Genomic DNA, 21,696 nt, shown 5'->3' on the forward strand with positions numbered 1-21,696 from the left:
AGTCGATGGATGGCATATTTTGCCAGCTATTCATGAGAGCCTTGGCTTGTATTTGCTCCAAATAGAACAAGTTGTTCTTGTGCTCTGTCCTAGCCTCCAGGAATATTATACTTTTTATTGCAGTAAAATATACATACTGGCCTATTTATAGACTGGTGAGAATTTTATTCTTCTGAGCTATAAGTGTTCTTACTGTTCTATTGATATGGGCATCAATGGTAAGAAAAAGAAAGCCAAAAGATCATCTAAATTTCATATTAATTATTTCTATTGGAGATTGTTGAAAACTGCTAAGGAAATGAATATAATCTTTCCAAGTCAAAAGCTCTTTATCCACAGTATATAACCGATATTAAAACAAATCAACTTTATTGAATAGATACTTCCCATACCTAATACTGTCTGTAAGTTACATGTCATGAGATAAAATACGTGGGCACCTACTGCTAAAATTCTCCTGAAAATGCTGGTAACACACCTGTCAAATCCTCTGCTTCCAGGCTGCATGTGCACAGGCATTTAGCCACCTGTGTCTAGCCGCTAAGTCCGTACACTTGAATGACAGGCTCTCGGCGGCCACAGCTATTTGTGACTGTTCACAGCCATGGATTACATGTGTTGATTGCAGCAGGATGCACACAAAGTACAGGCTCGGTGTCCTCAGCTATCCAGACCGGGCTGTCAATTCCAGCAGCAGGAATCAGTAGATTCTTGCCGTTGGGATTTGCACCATGGCCAAACGCCTGTGAAATTATAGCCTAATAGTTTTTTTTTTTTAATCACTGACCCAGAATAAATATGCAGTTCAGGAGCTCTGACCTCACTTGTTAGACAGTTGTCTCTGGTCCGTAACTCACAAGGTACTGAAGGATCATCATGATGGACAATCCGCTATAATTTTCAGGAGCAGGTAAGCAACAGCAAACTATGTCTCTTTCTTTTATAGAATGCATTTTAACACATAATTCATATTCAAGCAGATGATACTGCCCAGATTATAAAATTGTGCTTGTGGAAGGGATGGTGCTATTACAATTACTTTCTGTTTGCATGGTAAAGTTGTTATAAAGCAAAGTTTTTTTACCTTACTGCATTCCTGCACACACAGAGCAGGGCTTGGTAAATTGCACTCACGAGTGACCCCATAGCAAGTGGTTTGCTATGGGGTCACTCAGCAGGGGAAAGGAGCCAGGTGCACTGACAGGGGACCTGAGAAGAGGAGGATCAGGCTACTCTGTGCAAAACCATTGCACAGAGCAGGTAAGTATGACATGTTTGTTATTTTAAAACAAAAAAACTGAACCTTTAAAATTACTTTAAGGCTGGCCTCACAGAAAAAAACATTCCCTAAATACAAGAGGCATGTCTATTATTACTTGAATCTTGGTGTGCTTTGTTCATTTCTTTCTGATCTGTGCACTATTTCAGTGCAAAACTTTGTCCCTGTGCAGGAGCTTCCTGTAATAAAGACTGCTCGCTGATGCTCTCTCTGCTTGTGCAGGGAGACTGGGCTTGTCTCCGCCGCCTCCTGTAGTTTTTTTGCAGGCAGTCTTTAGTTGGGGATCGAACCTGCTGGGGTCCTTCTACAGCTCTGCTCTCTGCACAGGTTTTGTACAGCACAGTGATGATGCCACTGCTACTGTTTTATGGTAATATCTGGGTTGCAAATGCATTTGATGCACACAAAGTGGATATTGTGATTATTGAAGAATATAATTAAATGAAAATACAAACTAGAGATGTAACATGATATACATGGCACCACATCCCAAAAATATATATATATACAAAAAAAAAGGGAACAAAAATAAAGGACTTTTAGGGTACCAGAATTTACCCTAGGAAACAGATACATGACCTTTTAAATTAAAATTACAAATCTTTTATTTATTCCAGCATGATTAAAATCAATTCATTAAACAAATAAAAACATAAAGCTATCCCCAGGGTGCTAATCTCTGCTACCAAAGCCACAGCTCTAATTAATAGATATTTCAAGTCAAAATTGAATTCCAAATAAGATATAAAAGTAATGCGCTTGCTTCATAGGAGGTTGGATGGTTTGGTTGTGTGTTGTGCACAGATGTGTCCAGAGGGCCCAACACATTTCACAATTTAGGGTTTCTTCAGGAGACCATGATACAATCTACATCATTTATAGATTTAAGAATAGCGCTGTATCTCGATTGGGAACAAACCAAGTACCCCCAAGGACTGTGATGGCACAGGGACAAAAGATTGTGGAAGGCAAAGGAAACCCCTCTGGTAACCACCAGCATAGGTTTCGTCAGGATGGTTGCCTAGATTAAAGAAACTTTTATATGTAATTTTATACCCACAGCACCTGCCGCAGGTCTGCCTGTTCATGCGGAACATTTCATTATTATGGGGAGCATAGGAGTATACCTCTTTCCATATCTTCCCTTGGGATTGAGAGGCTTTTTTTTTTTTTTTTTTCACCGTATAAAAGTTATATAAGTTATAGGTTTATTTCATGGGCTAATTTCTGGCACCTTAAAAGGTCCCTTATTTTTATTTTTTGGTGTATATATATATATATATATATATATATATATATATATATATATATATATTTAAACTAAAGATTTTGAGCTTGAAGTTCAGCTTTACCCTTTTTGGCCACAGCAAATGTATATCCATATTTTTAGTTGAAGAGAACTTTGTTTTCTCAGGTTTTGTTCTAGGCTACGGTTTAACCAAGCTAAAGGACCCAATCTCAAAGTAAAAGTGCAAATATAAAAAAAATGTAATTTTGCTAACACTTTGACGAAACAGCTAGAGCTCTACGTACTACTAATATAGTCTTAATGGTTCAGAAATGCTCCAATATCCTCAGTGGCTACCTGATGTATATGAAAAACAGAAAAAAAATGCACAAGAAGAAATAAAGAGGCAGGCAGCGAGCCTGAAATTCTGTTCCTGCATAAGGATCCCTTTAGATGTGCATGCTCCTTCATTCGAAGATGTCTGCAGGCAGCCCTTATGAGCCCTCAAACAGGAAGGTGAACTAAAGAAACAGCTAGGAATTCTAATAAAAGAGAACTCAGGAAAAACAGAAAAAAGGGAGAAAATGATATCTATAAACTTTCCTGGAAGTCTCATGAACTGTGCATAGCGCACCGCTGCACAAAAATCGCTGCTTACACACAGACGGCAGCAGTCCTCTCTGCAGTAAACGCTGGGGCTGATACTTTCTACCGTAGCTTTGGGTCAATTAAAAAGCAATTACACAAGTAATAGATTTACCATATAGCTTCTCAGTGTCCTTTCAATGTATCTCAAATGCGTTTAGAAATTACAGTTGGGAGAAAATGCTGGATTATTGAAGGAATTGTTAAAACTCAGGGGCAAATACGAAACGAGAAAATGGCGCCATAGTAGAAGTGGGACCCAAGACTCTAGTGCTGCAATGTATTTGACATTCCGCTATGATATTATACCTGGCAGGGAAACGGTATGAAGGTTAGATTTCAATGAAAGCTGATATGGCTGGAGAACAGATGTTCAATGAAGTGTACCGTGACATTTCGTGTTATGTAAGCAAGCTTAACGAACACTGATCAGGGAACTATTGTCTGCATAAGTCAGAATTTAGTGTTCCTGCCTTTGATGAGTAAACAGGAAGTGTCTATGGATACATCTTGCTGGTATTATTTAATTGAAAGCAATATACATAAACAAAAAGAATTAAATTTTAATGTTAAGGGATTTTGAGCGACAACATTATTGTTTGAGTTTAGATTAATTAAAGGACTCCTGTGTTGAATTCCTGTGTACCATGACATATCATGTTATGTAAGCAATTTCACTTAATGCTGCGATCAGGGAGCCATTGTCTGCATTAGTCAGAATTTAGTGTTCCTGCCATTGATAATTAAACAGCGATAAGCAAAGACTGCTTTATTTTGGGAAAGCATAGAAGGAAAGGTATAGCTAACCTTTAGCATGTACAATGTCTCCATCAGGCTGCCATACTCCGCCGGGTTGCCCTTCTGGAGGTAATTGTACTCCTGCCAGGGATTTTTGCTGCTCTTGCGCTCTGTGCTGCTTCCCTCTTGCATGCCGGTAAGACTGCGAGGGCTGTAGGATTCAGACAAGTGTTTTCCGGCTGTGGACAGGATCCTAGAACACATGAATAGAACAGTTTTTTTAAATGTTAAAATAAACATTTATTTAGCATCAAGAACACAAAAAGCGGACTATGTAAATGGATTTCAAGTTAAAGGGTCAGTCCTCTCAAAATTGCTATTTTAGGGTTTTGGTAAAGGCTGTAAATATAATTTACATAACAGTTTAAAGTGATTGTAAAGTCTTGCTTTTTTTTTTTAAATAACAAAAATGTTATACTTACCTCCTCTGTGCAGGTGGTTTTGCACAAAGCAGCCCAGATCCTCCTCTTCTCGGGTCCCTCGTTCCTGCTACTGGCCCCTTCCTCCTGTCGAGTGCCCCCACAGCAAGCAGCTTGCTATGGTGGCACCCGAGACAAGCAGACACGGAGCTGCTGTTTGGCCCTGCCCCCCCTCTCTCCTGATTGGCTGGGACACAGCCGCGGTGCCATTGGCTCCTACGGCTGTTAAAGTCATTCAGCCAATCAGGAAAAAGTGTCCTTGACTGCCGTGAGACTCGTGGACATCGCTGGACAAAGAACGACCTCAGGTAAGTACTAGGGGGTGCCGGGGAGGCTGCTTCACCCAGAAGGTTTTTTATCCTAATGCATAGAATGCATTAGGATAAAAAAACTTCTGATTTTACAACTCTCTCCTGCCACAATTAGATTTTGGGTTTTTCCCTGATGATTGATGCATGCCACTGCTGTGGCATTTTCCACCTAAATTTGGATTAGATGACCCTCCATTAGGTTGGTCCAACCCGGCAGAGACAGCCAAATCAACTGAACTTCCGAGATGTTAATCAGGAGATAAGGTGTCTCTGACAACCAAATCTTCTACACAGACAGGGTGCCCAGGACTCCGCCCTGGTCTAACAGACTGGCATCTGTCAAGGAGATCTTCCAAAATACAAGAAGTAACTTGCCCAGTTGTTGGGGATGTCAAGAGAGTGTGGGGGGTGACGAGACCCTTGCTCGCTCGCTTCCGCTCTCCCGACACTCCTCTGCTACCAGTGAGTCAGCTTGCAGATTGCAACATCTGATGGTTTACTCATCCCAGGCTCCGGGATCCGAACTACAGCTATGTGCCGTTCGGAATCCATTAGAACAAACACCAGGCAGGCTGTATGTAAGTTCAAACAGGAGGACGCTTTATTGGAAGTACACAACACACTTATATACAGAATTTGGAACATCCTGCCCCCAACAACCGCTTTCCCATTGGTCAATTGCAAAGTATGTGCCGTTCTCCTTCAGGTCCTCCTTAGCCATGCAAATGAGGACTTGAAAATTAGTCAGCTGGGATTGGTCCAATAGCTTGATTAGAAGGACTGTTATGTGTAATGAGACTGAAGCCCCAGGGGGCAATCAATGTACACAATAGCCAGACACAGAACAATGGTTCCATAACGAGCCCCCAATACACATTACTCTGAGTGTCAATACATCCCTTAGCAGACAACAGGTGAGTTCATTAGCACACCCGACAATAGGTGAATGGAAAGCCACCTCAGACAAAAGCAACATTGTTAGACAGTCAGTCTCCACATTGAACTTCCTGGAATGACCATTTTAGGAGTTGTACTTCCTGGTCAGGGACCTCATATTTTACAGGGAAAAAAAAATCTTCATATTTCTACATGGAGACGTTGCTGACAAATATGAAGCAATCCAAACCATCACCCATTTGTCCTTAAATTCCAGTGACAGTGAACACCGTCACAGGGGGATTCAATGGGAGCACAGCAGGGCTAGTACTTGTGCCAGTACCTTGGTGAACACAAGCGAGGTGATGGTAGACCTATTTGATTACATGTGGAATTTCCAAGTTTGAATGAAGACATTCGCAGCCTTGAGATGCAAGATGAAGCAGATGCCACCTGTGGGTTTGGGAACTGTAACCAAGTTGGAGTAAAACCCCCTTGATTCAGAAGACCAGAGAGGGCTAGATGGAGATCTGCTGATCTGTGCCATTGCAAAAGAAGGTTGAAAGTGAGAAACTGAGGAGGGAGCTGAAAGGTCTTTAAGCATCTGAGGTAAACACTGTCCAAGTGTCCACAAATGTTAACAAACATCCTCCAACTTTGGAAACCTTCTGGCAGAGGTTTGCTAAATGGTTTGGTAGACTTTGAGCATCAGACCTTGTATGTGAACTAGGAGCCAACTTTGAGGGGTTTAGACGTGGATGTTGGTGGAGTGGAACTGAAAAGGACTTTTCCTAACAGCCAGCAAGGAATGAGCCTTTCAGGTTAGTGGCTTAGACTTCCTTCACCAAAGAAGTTTGGTGATCTTTCTAAAAGTAGTGCCCTTGATAATGGCATCCAGGGTAGACGTGAAGAGATGTGGTCCCTTAAAAGGCATGCTGATCAGATGCATTTTAGATGAACATTCTGCAGTCCAACACTTTACCAAAGTACCCTCTGCACGTGTACTGACAACAAACCCACCACAACCACAACTTAAAGCTTCAGCCTTTTACTCCAAATGTTCAATGATCATTGGATCAACCACGTGATCAACAGGATGCCTCTCATTTACCTTTAAAAGCAAACAAACAAAAAAACGTTTTCTTTGCATTTTGACTTTAACCTCCTTGGCGGTATGATTGTTTCCGATTTTAGGTGCTGAAAGCGGTACCATTATTTTGCATGTAATTCTTAAGGACGAGCAGCCAAAATCAACTATTTACATATGATTTTTTTTTTTTACTGTGTATTCTTCTTTATAACATCTCAGGTATGATAAAGTTTGAAACACAAAATCATAAATTATAATATAATAACTATCTATCTATATATATATATAGTTAAAGTATATATACACACATTTTTATTTATATATAAATATATATATCTATCTCTCTCTCTCTCTATATTATATATATATATATATATATATATAGAGATATATATAGATATACGTGTATATCTATCTATCTATATATATATATATATATAAAGTACAGTAAAACTGCAGGAAAGGGCACTGGGGGGCAAACTAATGTCAATTTATTTTATTTTGTAATGTAATCCAATAGGATTACAATATATCAGTGTGCTTGTGTGTTTTACCATTTGAATTTGCCGCCGGTTCCACCCACCTGCGAGCATCACGTCGCAGGAGATGGAAGCCGGGGCTCACAGCATCGGGCGGAAGATCCGGCCGCCGTGTGCTGCAGGGACATATCGCGGGATCCCGGGGATAAAGTAAGTAACCTCTACCAGGATCCAGCGATGCTCCCTGGCGGTACCCAGAGTGTGGCTCGGGGTTACCGCTAATGGCACTAAAATTTCACCCCGAGCCACACTCGGGAATACCGCTAAGGAGGTTAAATAAAAAAAAAAAAAATTTGTTTTGGCTAGAGAACCAGAAGTGATGTCAGAGGTCGCTCTGGTCCTCCAAAAGCATAGAGATGAGTGGGGACCATCTTGCCCTAACTCATCTTTTTGCCCAGCAAACGGCTGCATTGGACTGCTTTCGGGCTTTACCGATGGGAAAGCACCTCTCCCTCTAAAAGTGGTCCCCTGGCGAATGCGTCACTGACCACTTTTAATCAATGCAGAATGACCCATAGCAAAAAACAATACCGGGGTTCTGGCAACTAGCACTGATAACATCAAAAATTATGTATTTTTACTACGAGCCAGTCGTCAAGTGGTTAAAGGGACTTTGCCCAATTAGTCAGGGTTTGGCAAAGCAAGGTCAAAGGTCAAATGGGACATACCAGCAAGAACAGAGCTCTAGAGTGAGCTTCCATCAACTTATCAGTTTGGTCCTTAAGACTAATGCAATCTCCATTGGTGGTTGTCTTGTAAAGGTGGGACACTGCTAGATTCAAGTGGAGACAGACAACTTTTTTTTTTTTTTACAAGGTCCTCTTAATGCGGACACAGATAGTAGGCTAAGTGCTAGGAGGAAGCAAACATCTTGCCAGGGTGTTTGAATTTGAAATCCCCACAGAGGAAGATGTGGAACAGCATCAGGAAAGTCTTTGTGGTTCTAGGGGCTCTAAAGGACCCAAGACTGGGAATAGTACAGTTAGAAGTAAGACGCTGATCCTTTAGTTTGACAATGTGGCATACCACATATATCGGACCTGAAAAGGTTTTTTTTTTTTTTTTTTTTTAAGAGTAATGGCACTGTGTGCCCTTGGAGACAAGTTCATTCAGGAAGGACAGGAGTGACTCTGATTCAGACAGAGACCTAGAGGTTGATGGCTCAATATCAGATGCCGAATCTGCAGCAGGAGCGAGCTTGTGGTCTTTGAGGTCAGAGTCAGTAAATACCTAGGCGTTTTGAGCTACCAGAAAGGGCAAAATGAGTCAACCACATTTAACAGAGCAAGGAAAGACTCTGAAGATGGGATATACTAAAATAAAGGGCAAGAATTCCAGGCTGTAGATTTTGCCCTCATCAGTGGGTGTGCTGCAAGCAGCATGAGAGCTGGTTGTACCTGTTACAGCAAAACTGACGTCTATCCTCCAAGAACACTAGCAAAAACGAACACAAGAACACTAGCTGGTAGTAAAAGGGGTTCTCCTGGGTTGGCCTACAGTTTTTCTGTTTGTCCAATCCTCCTGCGCATGGCAATATAACCCGAAGGTGAATGACTTACTGTGTCCCTCAAATGAGAAAGAGGAAAAACAAAAAAATACCATCCAAATAGGGCAGGTGCACAATGCATTGGTAGAAAAGCACTAGAACATCAAGACTGCTCACAAATACTTGAGACAATATTGACTAAACAAAACCACATTAAGGTACATGTAGAATAGCACTAGAACATCAAGACTGTGCACAAATACTTGAGAAAATATTGACTAAACAAAATCGTACTGTGGCATATGTGGAATAGCACAGGAATGTTCACAAACCCTCAAAAAAAAAAAAAAAAAAGAAACAAATGACTAAACAAAACCCAATTTTGGCACATATACAAGTGGAAAAATAATAACCTTAAAATATACCATGTATCTGTTAAGGTTGCAGGTAGGTGACCAATTATTATACAGCTTTTGTGGAAATACGAATACTCGTAGTTAATTGGATTAAATGTGATCTCTACCCAAGAAGATCTTTATGATCCATGTTGAGCAGCAACAATCACCTATATGTTTTGTGAATGACAGCTCAGAAAGAGCTGAGGCCCTACAAAGCTAAAAACTGTTCAAGGGACAAGGCGGTCACTAAATATTGAGGCAAGTCAATCTACCACTATGTAATGTATATCTTAGACATAAGACCAGCAAACAATTATATATATATATATATATATATATGTGTATGTATGTATGAAGGCCAAAATGATTCCCCATCTCGCGGCCTCAGTCTGTACAAAACAATTTTTGGGTATAAAGCCCCTTGAAAGAATTTTTCCAAGCTTAAGAATACTTAATATGATTATGAAAGTTTTGACCAGGATGCACAAGGAACAAAAAAAAACATATGAAAAATATTACAGATATGGTGTTTTTTGGGGTCCATGTTCTACTTGACACTGAGTATGACAAAGCCTGATTCCCAAAAACACATAGAAGCATGAAGTTCACATACTGTATATACTTCTTCTTGTGTCTGGGTGATAGCTGTGATAGGTCTGCTGTGTTCAAGTATGCAGCGCCAACTGTAAAAGCCTTGTGGTGTACTGCATATAGCCTGGGAGTAGTGTCAAGACTGAGTTATGAATGCTTTGCTTACCGACTTGCCAGCTGTTGTTCGAAGTCACCACATTGTCTTAACAACTCACCACAAGTAGCTATGATCCTGGAAAGGAAACAAAGAACAATAATTAGGACAATTAAAAAAAAAAAAAAAAAAAACACAGCATGTGTTTTTTCCTAAAATGTAAACCATTGAAATATAAATAAAGCCCATGACCACAAACTGAGACTCCTTATGCTGAATGATCACGAAAGATAGCTCCGTAACATGGAAGCCACTTGTTACTCCCAAAGTAACAAAGCGGGCAAACTGTTAGCCAACCAACTTTAGACAAGATGACTGAAAAACTCCATATCATACCTACTAAAACAAGGTACTACCTCCAAAATGCTCCATCCGAAAGATATAGCAAATACCTTTCGGAACTACTATCACACTCTATACAACCTGAAAACCGACCCTAACACTATACAACCCAACGATGAAGCCATACATAGCTACCTCAACTCTACTACAGATGAAGACCCTAAGAAAACTAAACTCCCCTATGACATTAACAGAAGTCACTAAAGTCATCAAATCTCTTCCTAACAATAAATCCCCAGAAGCAGATGGACTGTCCTTCAGAATACTACAAGACTTTTCTGACTACCTTGACCCCACACTTGCTATTTCAAACAGCTACAACCTCCGGATCCTTCCCTGCAGAAATGCTTAAAGTAATCATTGTCACCTTGCCAAAACCAGGGAAGGAGCCCACGAGTCCACAAAACTCAGACTTAAAAATATTCGCAAAAATAATAGCAAACCGATTGGCAGATATTATCCCCACATTAATCAATATGGACCAAAATTGGGTTTGTAAAGGGCCGCCAAGCCTCAGATGGCACTAGGAGGATGATCAACCTTCTTATGGTAATGGAATCCAAGAGAAAGTCTGCGGCATTCCTAACGTTAGACTCTGAAAAGGCCTTCAACTGGGTCCATCGGGGGTACCTCAAACAAATGCTACAAACATTTGGAAGCCAGGGCCCCATACATACAGCCATCTCAGCACTGTACTCTAGACCTTCGGCCCAAGTATACACCTCTAACACATTATCAGACCCATTTAAGATAACTAATGGGACCAGGCAGGGGTGTCCTTTATCCCCAATTCTTTTCACACTAGTAATGGAACCCTTTGCCAAATCCATTAAACAAAACCCCCTAATAAAAGGAATAACCCCAGATGACTACTCCCAAGAAATAGGACTTTTTGCGGATTATGTCATTTTAACACTAACAAATGTTGCTCCTTCCCTAAAGGCGGTACAGGAAGAAATAAGAAAATTCAGAGAAATTTCTTACTATAAAATAAATGTTACTAAATCATCCATCCCTATAGGAATTAATAGGTCAGCCATCATTCTCTTAAAACAGGAGTTTCCTTATGTAAGGAATAATAAAACGATTGACTACCTGGGGATTAAACTAACTACCCCTGTTTCTTCCTTATATGAAGCCAACTTCCTCAACCTCCTCCTACAAAACATCAAACAAGATCTACAAAACTACAAAAATCTGAGACTTCATGGTTGGGTCGTATTGCAGCGTTTAAAATGCTATCCCTTCCAAAGATACTCTATTTGCTCCCCACCTTCCCTATTTCTCTTCCAACACACTTCTTCTCCACTTTAAATAACTATATCAATACCTATATCTGGAACTCAGGGAAACCAAGAATAGCCTGCAACATCCTCCACAAACATCAAGGCGGAGTAAATCTCCCTAATATCCAAGTTTACCATATGCAGCTATTTTGGATCAGCTTAAATCAAGCCTGGTTTGAACCTAATCCCACCAAACATTGGGTCAACATAGAGAAATCTACTTTATCTAGCAGAGATCTCCCTTCTTTATTATTAGCAAAGCCACCCAATAGAAGATAAAGCGGACAAAAACTATCACCATTCTCGCATCAGTAGAAGCCTGGGCATCCACTCTCCACTGAGTCCCATATACTGACTCACTCGAAGCAATAAAAATCCCTCTAACTGCATACGAATACTTAATTCCCTCATTTTCAATTGGCCCAAGACCCCAAATAACACAACAAACCTTAGACAATATGAGGGCCTCACAAGACACAAATAACTTATATAAAGTAGCTCAAATAAAACACTTCCATAAATACTATCCCTCCCTCATATGTAAATGTCAATAACAACATTTGGTCCTTCTACAACACCACAGAAAGGAGTAACCTGATTGTATAAATACCTAAATAATCAACAATCAGAAAATAAACCACCTCAAATAATTAAATGGGAAAAAAAACTTCGAACAGAATACCCACTTATGGAATGGAACAAGGCACTATCCTTAACTCTAAAATCAACCCACTGTACCTCTCATTGGGAAAATGCCATAAAAATAGTATACAGGTGGTACATGACATCCATCAAACTAGAGCATATGTTTTATGATTCCTCCCCAGCATGTTGGCGCAACTGTGTACAGGATGGAGACCTGTTTCACATTCTGCGGGCATGTAGAGCTTTGAGGAACTTCTGGACCTCAGTATTTAGCCTAATTTCCCAAGTTACGGGTATACACAACACCAAACCACTCTATAGCCCTCTTTGTAATGCGTATTGACCACTTTACAAACAATACTTAATATGTCACATATTAATAGCTGCCCGCTTACCGATAACCAGAAAATCGAAACAGGAGACAGTCCCAAATCTATCTGAGTTATACACAAAGTGAATATCCAATACACATGCGGAAAGCATATAGCAGGTCTGAACTAATCCATGCCCTTATTGGAAAAAAAGTGGAAGACATGGGTTGAATAATTTATTCCATACCACAGCAGATATACCTTTACGGTGCACTTTTTTGTTAATAACCTTGAGTTGAATCGGTTCCGGAATGCCTGACGTTGAGCCCACACTGACCATTAGAGAGATCTTGAGAGGGCGAGACGATTCAGACGCCTCGATAACTGATCTTCTATACAACTCTTTTTCTTTGTTACACATAAGTGTATATACAAATAAGTTCTGTACAATATATACTCCAGTTGAATGTACTGTAACTGGTATTGCAATACTTAGCTATGTAATGCTTGTACAATACCCCTCTGCTAAATATATACAAGGAATGACTATGCTATGCTTATTTTTATGTAAAACTCAATAAAAAATATTGAAAAGAAATATAACTAAAAAGGCAAAACATTTTTTCTCAGCCTTGTGGATTTACAACCACTGTAAGGTTTTTATTGCTTGTTATGTCCCTGTTAGAGGGATTCACGCTCTCTAAATGTCCCAATCACCAATGTCACCAGAAATGAAAGTGAGAGAGTCTGCAAGATAGAAGGAGAAGGGATATTTTCCCAACGAGACACAGATTATTTAAACAAAAAAATGATACAGCAGTTTTAACCCTTCTCTACTCCATCCAAAATTAAAAAAAAAAAAAAAAGTTTTGGCTTTAGATATACTTAATATATGCATTAGCTACATGTGAAATTTCAAATGTTAGGCAAAAAATTCTGGGAATGAAGTACACTGTACACTTTAACATTTACTACTACGCTTTACAATTTGAAAGAGAAAAGTATAGAACAATTGCCCTAGTTTTGCTTTTAGGCCTGGTTCTCAACTATGCAGATCAAAAGAACAACCCCCAAAGCCTAAAATGATGCTCAGGCATTGGTAGACTACAGATCTTCAACTACTTCAAATTTGTCAAAGTGTTGCAGCCCTCGAAAGGCTGGAGAAGCCCAAAAAAAAAGCAACACTAGAAAAAAAAAAAAAAAAAAAAACAGAGGGTGCAACAGCATGAAATGTAGAAACAATTGCCAGCAATAAAAAAATTGTGAAAAAAAAAAAGCAGGCAAACCTTCAGGTCCAGTATGGCATGGGAACCCCATGCCATAATTAAAAAAATGTCCTTGCTCAACCACCCCCCCCCCCCCTTTACTCCCACGCATTTTTTTTTTTTAACTATTCTTTCAATTGCCGGTAACATTTTTTGCGGACAGCTGATAATTTAATCGGTTGCTAAGGATGCAGAAGCCACCCTGCCGGCCCGCTCATCAGCAACCAGCTATTCTTAAAATAGAATTTGGATCAGCTGATTAGTTTTTGACGCTTTGAATTCTAATTGTTGCAAAAATTAGAAATTCATTAGAAAATAATGTACACAACGGATGTAAAAACCTAAAGCGGTAGTATACTCCGCTATATGACTTTTACCTACAGGTAAGCCTGTAATAAGGCTTACCTGTAGGTACAGTTAATATCTCCTGAACCTGCATGGTTTAGGAGATATTCAACCTGCATGCAGCCACTGACGTCTGCGGCGCATGCGCTCTGATGGTCCGGAGGACCTTCAGAGTTCCGTGCCGGATCTTGCTGGAAAGTGAAACTTCCGCACGAATGCGTCATCACATCACCACTCACAGCTCTGGAGCCGCCGAACCAGGAAGAGATGCCAAGGGAAGAAGTCAGCTCCCTCAGCGTTGTCCAGACGACTGTGCTGGGGCTTCGTTCTAAGGTAAGTATTTCACAATGAGCTCATATGCGATGCATACTAGCTTATTATGCCTTTGTCCTGCAGGGTTTTTACAACCGCTTGTTGTATACAACTGCTTTAAGTCTGCATCCATTTTTCATCCGATTTTCTAACGAAAAAAAGTGGTGGAACGGATGAAGAAAATAGAACGTTTGAAAGGGGCATTATTGTTAAATGGTACCCAAAAGTGAACAGCAGATTCTAGATGGGGGTTTACTAATGATTTGTACAGGAGAAAAATTATGTCTTTCTGTGGTCCATAGCTCTTTTAATACAAGAAAGTATTTTGATAGCTTTAGAAACCTCAGCTTGGCATTGCATGTTATTTAGTCTATGATCTACTAGAACGCCTGGATCCTTCTCAACCTTGACTCCCCCACTTGTTCTCCTCCTACAATGTAAGATGCATGCAATATTTTAGCCCCCAAGTGCATAATCCTTAATTTATCAACATTAAGTTAAGATGAGATAGTGAAAGGAAATGTGAGCAGGGAGAAGAAAGAGGAGAGCAAATGCACAAGGGGAAAGGAAAGTGGAAACGAGATATGAAAGAGAAGGAGAGAAGAAGGAGGAGAGGTTATAGAAGGGATGCGATGCAAGAGGAGAGGATAAGTGGTACACGGGCAGAGGAAAAATATGTGAAAAGACGAGAGAAGGAGAAAAGATATGAGGAGAGGAGATATGGGAAGAGATGTGATATGGGAAAAAAAATAAAAAATAGGAGAAACAAGAGGAGTAGTGATACAAGAGTTGAGAAAGTAAGATATTCGAGGAGAGGTAATACAAGAGAAAGGTAGAGCAGACATGAGCGGAGAGGAGAGGCAAGGAGATAGGATACAAGAGAAAAATAAGGAGTAAAAGGAACGTGAGGCTTCTGTCTGCAACCTGAGGCCTAAACAGAAATGAGGTAATCTCATTGGTAAGTGTCTCATGTCCCCTGTTTATCCACAGCATTATTTTTCACATTCATTGTTTTTTGAATTTGACAGCATAATCCAGAAAGAATGCAATCTTTCCACTATATACCCCATCAACCGCTTACACAAGCAGCCCAAGGAACATTACCTGACTGAGTTCTGGAAGGCTGCCCAGTCTTCCAGGAATAGGGAATCAGAGGGCATATTGTCTAGTTTGTACTTCTTCCTTATTGACTGTAGCGTGTTTGTGAAATCTGACACATATCTGGGAAACAGAGAACACAGAAAACAAATGAAAGGCGCTGGAGCAAAACCATGACGCGACGCTTCTTACACACCTGTATGTTAAGCAGCACCAAATGAAGTGGGGTTGCCAGCAATGTAAGCAAAGCTGGGTTTTGCCTTTGTTTAATAACAGATATGCCAGTAAATACTGATAATGATATCCCCCAATAAGTTAACCGCACCTGATTTATTCTGGCATGACAGCAGTTCTGTAAAGGAGCCAAATACTACACTGCCTGGGACAATGTGCTGATGTAATAGACATTGCATATGTTAGCATTTTGTTTGAAGCTGAACTCCAGGTATTATCTTAATTGCATAGTTACATTGGTCCACCTTGGACCAATGAAAGTATGCATATCTCATATTTGAGGAATGGCTGGAGAAGCGGTTATGCACTGTAGTAGTCAGTGCTACTACAGTGTCACTGTGATCATCCAGGCCTTGTGCCGAGCGACTGCCTAACTACACACTGACCACAGAGGGTCTCTAACTTTGCACTGATGCCATGTGGAGAATGACTTGTATTTTTTCAATGAATGCAAGGGATTCTCCATATGGATGAGGTGGAGAGGAGGGGCAGTGACAGCTACAGCTGGTAAAGAGGTAAGCCATGCAAATTTAGTGTCTCCTCTTTCTAGTGGCTAAATTAAAAATCACTGTGGTTGAGAAGTTTTCCTTTAACGGAAATCTTTAATGGACCTGGGAAATTCGGAGTATATAAATGGAAAAAAAAAAAAAAAAAACATAAGCAGATGTTACTTGCAGTAAAAACAAGTTGCGGTTTTTTAAATTTGCCATTCACATGATTGGGTATTCTTTGTGAAATGGATTTTCGTTTACCTTCACCTCATTAAAGCCTGCCATAGACGGTTTGCATCTCAGCCGGTTCAGCAGGGATTCAAACTATGTATGGACAGGTTGAATGTACCAAAGTTGATCGATCAACTTCGGTAAAACCAGCCTGTTGGATTTAACATGTGATCATTGCTAGCGGCTATTATAGCCGCTAGTAGTAATCCCTGTGTTCTCCCAGCAGAGACGGCTCCCCCCGTTCTGAGAACACAATGAATCTGCGTGACGGATTCCCCCATCAACACTGTCTGTGTTGATGTGGGAATCAAGCGATTTTCTTTCCTGCAACCGATGGTTGCAGGAAAGAAAATTGCCCCCACTATGGCTGGCTTAAAGGAATAAAGCATGTTAATGAGGTGAAGGTAAGAGAAAATCAATTTCTCAAAGAATACCTAATCATGAGAACGGAAAATTTTCAAAAAACAGCAATTTGTTTTTATTGCAAAAAAAAACTGCTTAGGTTTTTTTTTTTTTTTTCGATTTGCATACTCAGAATTACCCAGGTTCATGAAAGATTTTCTTTAAAGCAAAACATTAAATAATTAATATTTAAACTAAATAAGTGGCTTTTTGATATGTGCTGTAAGGAGCACACTTCGTAAACTCTATGAGTTTACAGATAGTCACAAGCACAAAAACCTCCTGCGCTTAGAAGTGGGCCTGCAAAATGTAGGTAATCTATACTTCAATCCTGGCTTGTATGAATACATCTCATCTTGTCTCCCTCTTAAAACTGGGGGAGTCTGCACAACTGAAACCACGAAGAGAAAGAGAGGGCGCACAGAGCTAGTGCATTATCCTAAAACCATTGCTTTTATTTAAAAAAAAAAAATGGATTTTTGTCTTACCGTAAAATTATTTTCTCTGATGTTCTTTGATGGACACAGCTCCAGATCTTCTTGACCCTTGGGTTTATGCTGCCCCCTACAGGAGTAGGACACTAGGCAGAAAACATTTTGACTATGCCTATAGGGCAGTCCTAGGGGGTATAGTCCCACTTCCTGCTATAGGTCTTCAGTTTTGTAACAAGCAGTGTTCGAACATAAAACCCGACTCAATAACGAGGCAGGTGTTGTGTCCATCAATGAACATCAGACAAAAGGATTTTACGGTAAGACAAAAATCCAGGTTCTCTTTTTCCTTCAATGACGGACAAGGCTCCAAATCTTCTTGACCCTTGGGACGTCCCACAGCAGTGTCAACATGAGGGGTAGGAAGAACACAGCAACAAAACACAATTCCCAAAGGCTAAACATAGCCAACCATGTAAACGGCGGGAGCTTAACCAAGAACAACTGGACCTCATCTGACAAAACACACTTTCAAAGAGGACTAATCCTCTCCAACAGCGGCCTGCAAAACCTTGCGGCCAAAAGAAGCATCAGCAGATGCCAACACACCCACCTTATAAAATTTTGTGAAAGCGTGCATGGACGACCAGGTGGCCGCCTTGCAAACCTGCACTACCGACGCCTGATGACGGAAGGCCCAAGAGGCACTAAGCGCCCACGTAGAATGCGCCTTAACAGGTAAAAGGGGATCCTGACTCTTAATGTATTAGGCCTGCACCGCTGTCTGCCTGAAATGGTTGCAGCAGATGGAGACCATCCATAAGGACAAAAAGAGAATCTGATTTTCCGAACGACTTAGTGGCCGCCAGGTACACCCTGATTGCTCAAATTAGGGATGCACCGAAATGAAAATTCTGGGCTGAAACAGAAAATTCAGGATGCCCTTGGCCGAAAACCGAAAATGACTTTTTTTCCCCAAATTATTTTAAAATAGTTTTAACACATAATATGTTGACACTCACTGCTCCCCACAGATAGCAGGTCGACTCTGGTTCTGCTCCTGTCCTTCCTATCCGCAGTGGCCATACAGTAGAAGATGGAGGGAGGAGGTGGGTGGAGCCAGAGAGTCAGTAATAGGCATGGAGAAGGACGAGGAAGATCCTCCTTCGCTATGCATGCAGGGTCCTCTTCTCGGCCTTGCTTTCCTCTTGAGACTGTGACGTCACTGGTTGCTAGATGCCAGGCGGCTGGCGATTCCAGCAACCAGTCTAGCACAGGGCGGGCGAGGAGGTACAAACAGGGGGTCTCGGGACCTGGCCGTGGCCGGTCACGCCCATATAAGTTAAAATGAAAGCTCTCTTGTCAAAAGGGTCCTTAACCACTTTACCACCGGAGGATTTTCCTGCTAAAAGACCAGGGGGTTTTTTGCGTTTTTTTACTGTGTGACTTTAACGGACAATTGCGCGGTCGTGCGACGCTGTACCTAAATGAATTTCACGTTCTTTTTTTCCCACAAACAGAGCTTTCTTTTGGTGGTATTTGATCACCTGTGCGATTTTTTGATCATGCGCTATAAACAAAAAAAGAGCGTAATTTTTGCAAAAATAACAATATTTTTCACTTTTTTTTATATGAAATTCCCCCCAAAAAAATGTAAAAATCTAAATTTTTTAACATTTTTGGCCAATTTGTTTTACGCTACCTATGTTTGGTAAAAAAAAAAATTGCAAAAAGGGTATTTTGATTGGTTTGCGCAAAAGTTATCGCGTTTACTAACAAAGGGAAAGTTTTTTGTCATTTTTGGTGTTTTTTTTTTTTTAAACGAGTAATGGCGGCGATCTGCTATTTTTTTTGCGGTACTGCGACATTGCGGCGGACAGATCGGACCCTTGACTGACATTTTTGACACTTTTGGGGGTACCAGTGACATTACTGCAGTAATCAGTGCTATATATATGCACTGTTACTGCAAAAATGACACTGGCAGGGAAGGGGTTAACTGTATTGGACAGGGAGGGGTTAAGTGTGTCCTAGGGGCGTGCTTCTAACTGTAGTGGGACATTGCTATTGGTATAAAAACAAAGATCAACGGTTCTACATAGTAGAACCGTCTGATCTTCATTTTTACACAGGGAGAACTGACAGGCGGCTTGTTTACATAAGCCGCTCTGTCTTTCTCCCGCTGTACCGGCGATCGTAGTGTGACTGGCGGACGTCGGGTCCGCCAGTCACACTCCCGCACTCCTCCGTGAACGAGCCTAGGCGGGCGCGCGCTCGCCCGCTATTGGCTCTAGAAGGAGTGACAGGCGAGTGACGTAGACCTACGTCACTCTGCCTGGCCGGGGCCGACTGCCGCAGTAAATATACTGTGTGCAGTCGGCAAGTGGTTAAAGGACGGAGAGTCCTCCAATGGGAGAAGGGTGGCTTTATTCAACCTGGAAACATGCGAGTCCACCACAGGTGGTACTGTCCTTTTCTTTTACCAGGGACTCTTCAAAAAGGATACCTTCTAGCGAAACGTTTAGGGACCCCAACAGGGCGTTTGGGGGAAACCCACTGACTCGTGACAATGTTGTTGAAATAGGCAGGAAAGGGAAACACCTTTGCTGCTTTGGAGGATCTGCGGGTACCAAATTGCACCGGCGCAGCCAACGCAGCAGTAGCTGCATCCTCCAATTTCAAAGTTTCCCGCAGTGATACAACCAGCGCATCCACTAGTGCTTTTTCATGTGCGGCTGTAGTGGAAGAGGAATCATCCTCACTATCAGAGCACTCCAGGTGCATGGATGCAGACCCAGTAGGGTGACTAAAGCCCACAGCGGCCAAATCAACCTCAGAATCTGAGGAGACAGAGGATGCAGGTGAAGGCGGAGGACGCTTTTTGCTCGTGCTATTTTGAAGGGCCATATCTACTTTGGACACCATTGAATAGGAAGTGCGCTTACATTTGATGGCACTCACAGCAGTGCGGGCTATCTACACATCGAAACACTCTCTGCCAGTGTTTCGATGTGTAGAGGGGGGAGGAGCCTATGCGTCATCACGCCGATACCCGGAAGAACACTGGCAGAGAGAGTTTCGATGTGTAGATAGCCCGCACTGCTGTGAGTGCCATCAAATGTAAGCGCACTTCCTATTTATTGCCTCAAATAAACCCATTTCAAGCAGAGAGCATTAGATCTTCTGTTCTTTTGTATTTCCTACATCGATGCTGGTATTTCTGGAGAGATCACCAGGATGTCGTGTTAGGAAGACCAGGCTGCTGAAATATATCTGATACATGCGTGTTCGGGCTCATTAAGAGCCTATCCTTGAGGTGAGCTGCTAGGTTGTCACCAGTCACGTGGAGCACTTTTTGAGTGGAGCATGCAAGCACCCTTAATCACTTATAATTTGGATGAAGAAGTTTATCACTTTTTGGCACAAATTATGATTCTGGGACTTTATCAATTCTGATATATTACTTGATTTGGACATTTTTGGCACTGTTTTATATATTTTATATATATTCACATGTATATCATTACCAACACTGATCTATTTTGATTTATCCTCACTTATTTATGTTTACTTGGCGCAGCAATAATTTTATATATAGAATAACAGGCATGTCCACCCCTGGGTGGGGGGGCTAGGCATGGGTGAATGGGGGTGGTCCTCAGAGGGACCCCTGATAGTGATGGGGAGCGACATAAGAGAAGAAAGGGCACTCGGGGGTCCGACCAACCCAGGGAGGGTCCCACATCCCCCCGAAAAAAACACCACACCTTGGGACCGGGCAGGCACCGCTCCAGGCAGACCACTGCACCATCTTGGAATGGGGGTGCTGCGGGCAGTGACCAGGGCTATGCATCCTCGTGAGGCTTTTAGCTCCCCAGCCAGCCCCCGTCCAGTGGGGCTATGTCGCGGCCTAGCGTGAAGCTAAGGTCGGGTTGCGCTCGCTGGCCAGACTGGGAAGACCATAAGGATCTAGGATATCCAGTCTATCACCCAGTCCGGCAGTTGAACTTTTTTCCGCCTAGTGTCCTACTCCTGTAGGGGGCAGCATAAACCCAAGGGTTAAGAAGATCTGGAGCGGTGTTCATCAATGAACAAAAGAGAAAGTGATAAGTATTATACTCACAAGATGACAAATGTATCATGCTCATCTCATAGTACTAGATTTTACAATACATGCCCCCGTCCATTGGCCCCTCAATGCGGCAAAGTTGTCCTGTACCTTTACCAGAGAAAAGGCCACAAAGCATCATGTTTCTACCTCCGTGCTTGACTTGGGATGATAGGGGTAGGGATGGTGTTCTTAGGGTCAAAGTTAGCATTTTTTCTTTCTCCAAACACGGCGAGTCAAGGCAACGCCAAAGAGCTCAATTTAGGTCTCATCTGACCACAGCACTTTCTCCCAATCCTTCTCGGAATAATTTAGATGTTCATTGGCATGACTGTATAGTGCCTTCTTGAGGAGGGGGACTCGCTGTGTTTGGAGGAAGAA

The 21,696-nt window shown here is 41.5% G+C and overlaps 1 protein-coding gene across 1 annotated transcript in view; it reads right to left on the reverse strand.

Moving 5' to 3' along the window:
• COG7 (component of oligomeric golgi complex 7) overlaps positions 1-21,696 on the reverse strand; it is a 119,055-nt gene that overhangs the window by 41,291 nt on the left and 56,068 nt on the right. The window contains exons 11-13 of the mRNA XM_082260267.1: positions 15,425-15,541; positions 9,827-9,892; positions 3,960-4,143 (exon numbers count right to left, since the gene is read on the reverse strand). Of these exons, the coding sequence (XP_082116393.1) occupies positions 3,960-4,143; positions 9,827-9,892; positions 15,425-15,541 (367 nt within the window). The remainder of the gene's footprint in view (positions 1-3,959; positions 4,144-9,826; positions 9,893-15,424; positions 15,542-21,696) is intronic.

The sequence above is a fragment of the Pelophylax lessonae genome (genome assembly GCF_965119305.1).
Source record: "Pelophylax lessonae genome assembly, chromosome: 6".
Lineage (NCBI taxonomy): Eukaryota > Metazoa > Chordata > Amphibia > Anura > Ranidae > Pelophylax > Pelophylax lessonae.